The 5,000-nt window shown below is 37.7% G+C and overlaps 1 protein-coding gene across 1 annotated transcript in view; it reads right to left on the bottom strand.

Moving 5' to 3' along the window:
* LOC137617324 (uncharacterized) overlaps positions 1-5,000 on the bottom strand; it is a 7,637-nt gene that overhangs the window by 906 nt on the left and 1,731 nt on the right. The window contains exons 3-4 of the mRNA XM_068347342.1: positions 2,652-2,846; positions 1-746 (exon numbers count right to left, since the gene is read on the bottom strand). The exon at positions 1-746 is cut by the window's left edge and continues 906 nt beyond it. Of these exons, the coding sequence (XP_068203443.1) occupies positions 1-746; positions 2,652-2,846 (941 nt within the window). The remainder of the gene's footprint in view (positions 747-2,651; positions 2,847-5,000) is intronic.

Below are 5,000 nucleotides of genomic sequence, written 5' to 3'. Positions count from 1 at the left end.
AATTTTCTTCAGTAACGCAACTGTAGTAACGAAAGGCGTCAGTAAATCATCACAGTACATACATTCATACTTAGAATAGTAATAACCAAGGGCGTAGTGAGCTTCATAAACAGCCATGCGTTGCTGGAGGCATCCATGCATCCAAAGTCCTCTACGATCTCTGGCAGCTCCTCCAACTACTTTCACGTGTTCTAACTCATCTAGGATCCGCACCAACCGTTCAAGAGAGGATTGGTTGTTGAAATTGGCCAGTGATGTTCCTATTAGTACAAAAGGTGTTTCAATGGATTTAAATAATTGATTCATAGCTAAGGATTCACTGACACCTTCCTTCGTCATTTCAATTCTCAAGTTCGGGACACTCGTATCAATATTATCTTTTGACAGCACAAGGGAGACTATGGGGATTTTATAATAGCTTCGTATTTGTTTGACTACAGAGTTTACCCTTTCAGCCGTCCAGGAAGTAGCTGGAAGAATTACAGTAAGAACTTTGTTGAAATTTGGGACATAGTCACAGTCTTCAGATTGCATACCAATCTGACCAAATGGATCGAAAGTTCGGTTATATACTTCGGGGCAGACGTGGCGAGACTTACTGGGCAATGGTTTGACCTTAGTTACATTTACAAGTGTGGCAGAATATTCCTTTTGAGACTGTAAAGATACACTTATCCTTGGGTCCAGCTCTTCGGCCACTGATGCTAACTTTAAGGCCAACTTGGCATCTATAAATGAGTGATAGCCTGTTTGAGAAAAGAATAATTAGGTTTTCTGGTCACTACATAGCTCTTAATTTATATTTCTATAATTATTTAAATACTTATGCTTTAAAAGATAAACTAGAAAGTGTTTCCTTCTCTAGGACAAAGTCCTGAAAAAATGGTTGTTTACTTGGGCAGTGTGTTGTCAAGAATGTAGGCTACCAATTTAAATGTTTTAAGGTTTAAAGGTCGTTCATGAATGCAGAGACAATGCAGGACAATGCCTTAGGGCTCGGCCAGACCAAGCGCGGCTAGCGGCAAGAGGTTATGGCGGCAAATTGAAACCTTAGGTATCTTATGTAGGTGGCCAGATAGGAGGCGCGAGGCTTCCCGCGCCTCCTATCTGGCCCGAGGCTTCCCGCGCCTCCTATCTGGCCACCTACAAAAGATACCTAAGGTTTCAATTTGTTATGGCGGCAAATTGAAACCTTAGGTATCTTATGTAGGTGGCCAGATAGGAGGCACGAGGCTTCCCCCGCCTCCTATCTGGCCCGAGGCTTCCCGCGCCTCCTATCTGGCCACCTACATAAGATACCTAAGGTTTCAATTTGCCGCCATAACCTCTTGCCGCTAACCTCACCGCTAGCCGCGCTTGGTCTGGCCGGGCCCTTAGAGACAGACCATTTATCCATATGATCAGAGCCCAAGCCCTCTCTCCATCCAAGCTAGGACAAGGGAGGGGCAGGCAATGACTGTTGGTGACTCAACAGGTAGACCTATGTGTTCCCCCAATCACTTGCTCATAAGGATGGTGAGGTTAAAGAGACTAAAAAATCTATTGAGCTAGAGTGGGTCTCGAACCCCTGTCTGGCATAACGCTAAAATTATACATCATTGATCAAAACTACTAGTATGATGTCCTATTACATGTTTTTTCCGTTTAAGCATAAAGTTGGTGTTATTAACATTATCTTGCTGTAATTATTAAAGATTATTTCTAAAGTTTGTCGCATGGAATTAAATTAAAACAATTAGAGACAAAACTATATCAGTTGTTTAGATAATAGTATCCAGATATGCTTTATTAGAGTTCTTATGCACGGCATTTAGATATAGCAAGTCAATTTTTCCCTTAAAAAATTCATGATCATCATCATCATCTCTTACGCCTATTGACGCAAAGGGCCTCAAGTAGATTTCACTAGCTGTCTTTATCTTGAGCTTTTATGTCAATACTTCTCCATTTATCATCTACACTTCACCATTCATAGTCCTCAGCCATGTAGGCCTGGGTCTTCCAACTCTTCTAGTACCTCGTTGAGCCCAGTTGGAAGTTTGGTGAACTAATCTCTCTTGGGGAGTACGGAGAGCATGTTCAAACCATCTCCATTTACCCCTCAACATGATCTCATTCGCAGAAGGCACTCGAGTAATCTCTCTCAGTTTCATTTCTAATCCTGTCCCGCCATTTAACTCCCAACGTTCTTGGTTACTTACTTGTTTACTTGTTTTAGGTTTAAATCCAACCCTCCACTGAAGTCGAGTGAACTACTTCTCGGGCGGGTCCATATTAATCATCTAACGTAACATTTTCATTATAACTTATACAATTCTTTAATTGTAGCATCTTCCAAATCATATGATCTTGTGAAAAGTAATGTCTTTAGTTTCTTCTTAAATTCAATTGCTCCCTTTAGGTCCTTCATTTCAGTTGGCAGTTTATTATAATGTCTAGGCGCACAGTAGCTAAAAGCCCTTTCACCAAATTTACTATTTGTTCTTGGTTCAGATAGCCTATATGTTTGTCACTCATGTGTCTTATGTTAACATTTGTTTCTAGTTCTAGTTTGTTCAGGCATTCTTTTAGATATTTTGGATATTCTTTTAGAAGGAAACAAATTACGATAACATTAACAGCATTGAAATAGGTATAAAAAATAGGCCTACCTGCTAAACGAACTACTTCTTGATACACCTCCGCCACCGTGGCTGCTAATCTCCTCCGCACGTCAATGCTTAGAACAGTAGGATCCTTTTGTGTTGACTGTAGGATTCCTTTAGGGAAAATATCCTTCATTCCTGTTGATGAACCTATTTCTAAGTCTAATGCTCCTTCCGCTTTATCTGCACGAGAACTGAAACCTGAAATGCAAGAATTATGTTAATTTTGAAAAGATGAAAAACAACTAAATTTTCATAACAGTCACAAGAGTTTCATCTTAAGGTCATCAGTTATAAAACTGTTTTCATAAATTATGAAACATTGACTAATATTAACTTCTGTATCTAGTTAAGTGAATTCTTGGTTACCAAGATTTTAATGGAATGTATCATTGAAATTCTGGAAATCACAATATATATATATATATATATATATATATATATATATATATATATATATATATATATATATATATATATATATACATATATATATATATATATATATATATATATATATATATATATATATACAGTGTATATATATATATATATATATATATATATATATATATATATATATATATATATATATATATATATATATATATATATATATGTATATATATGCATATCGTATATATATATATATATATATATATATATATATATATATATATATATATATATATATATATATATATACACAGTGTATATATATATATATATATATATATATATATATATATATATATATATATATATATATACATATATATATATATATATATATATATATATATATATATAATATTGCCAGGTTAATGTAGCTGACAGCCATTAAAGGTAGGCCTATATCCCACATTCTGAATATTGATTGAGTGAGAAAACTAGGTAGAGTAGCTGACGGTCACCAAATCTAGGCCTATATCCCACATTCTGAATATTGATTGAGCTCAGAAACTAATTACCAAAATCAGGGGTAATGTGGTATGCGTCATGAACAATGTTATCTCTCCTTTTTCTTCTTCTATTAAAGAATTTTGTTCCCATTTTGTATGGGGTAAAAACGGCTGGCTTTTTTTTTTTTTTTTTTTTTTTGAAGGACTTTGCTCTGGCTTTGGGGTAGACCGTAGTTCCGATCGGCTAGGACAAAAAACTGCAACGGGATTATAGGAGGTTATAAGTCCATGGATTATCTGGGTGGGATAGGGGTATAGAGCCATTAATGTTGGAATTATGGGACTAGAAGGCAGAAGTCTTGTAGAAATTCCATTAGACCGAAGTGTACTGGCTTCTGAAGTCACCCTTTCTAAAGTGACTTATAGAGGCAGAAGTCTTGTAGAAATGCCATTAGACCAACGCGTACTGGCTTCTGAAGTCACCCTTCCTAAGGTGACTCATAGAGGCAGAAGTCTTGTAGAAATGCCATTAGACCAAAGTGTTCTGGCTTCTGAAGTCACCCTTTCTAAGGTGACTTATAGAGAGGCAAAAGTCTTGTAGAAATGTCATCAGACCAACGTGCACTGGCTTCTGAAGTCACCCTTTCTAAGGTGACTTAGAGAGGCAGAAGTCTCGTAGAAATGCCATTAGACCAAAGTGTTCTGGCTTCTGAAGTCACCCTTTCTAAGGTGACTTTAGAGAGGCAGAAATCTTGTAGAAATGCCATTAGACCAACGTGCACTGGCTTCTGAAGTCACCCTTTCTAAGATGACTTATAGACAGAAGTCTTGTAGAAATGCCATTAGACCAACGTGCACTGGCTTCTGAAGTCACCCTTTCTAAGATGACTTATAGACAGAAGTCTTGTAGAAATGCCATTAGACCAACGTGTACTGGCTTCTGAAGTCACCCTTTCTAAGGTGACTTATAGAGACAGAAGTCTCGTAGAAATGCCATTAGACCAACGTGCACTGGCTTCTGAAGTCACCCTTTCTAAGGTGACTTATAGAGGCAGAAGTCTCGTAGAAATGCCATTAGACCAACGTGCACTGGCTTCTGAAGTCACCCTTTCTAAGGTGACTTATAGAGGCAGAAGTCTCGTAGAAATGCCATTAGACCAACGTGCACTGGCTTCTGAAGTCACCCTTTCTAAGGTGACTTATAGAGGCAGAAATCTCGTAGAAATGCCATTAGACCAACGTGCACTGGCTTCTGAAGTCACCCTTTCTAAGATGACTTATAGACAGAAGTCTTGTAGAAATGCCATTAGACCAACGTGTACTGGCTTCTGAAGTCACCCTTTCTAAGGTGACTTATAGAGACAGAAGTCTCGTAGAAATGCCATTAGACCAACGTGCACTGGCTTCTGAAGTCACCCTTTCTAAGGTGACTTATAGAGGCAGAAGTCTCGTA

Source organism: Palaemon carinicauda, chromosome 2 (genome assembly GCF_036898095.1).
Source record: "Palaemon carinicauda isolate YSFRI2023 chromosome 2, ASM3689809v2, whole genome shotgun sequence".
Lineage (NCBI taxonomy): Eukaryota > Metazoa > Arthropoda > Malacostraca > Decapoda > Palaemonidae > Palaemon > Palaemon carinicauda.
This window is presented reverse-complemented; position numbering and strand designations above follow the sequence as displayed.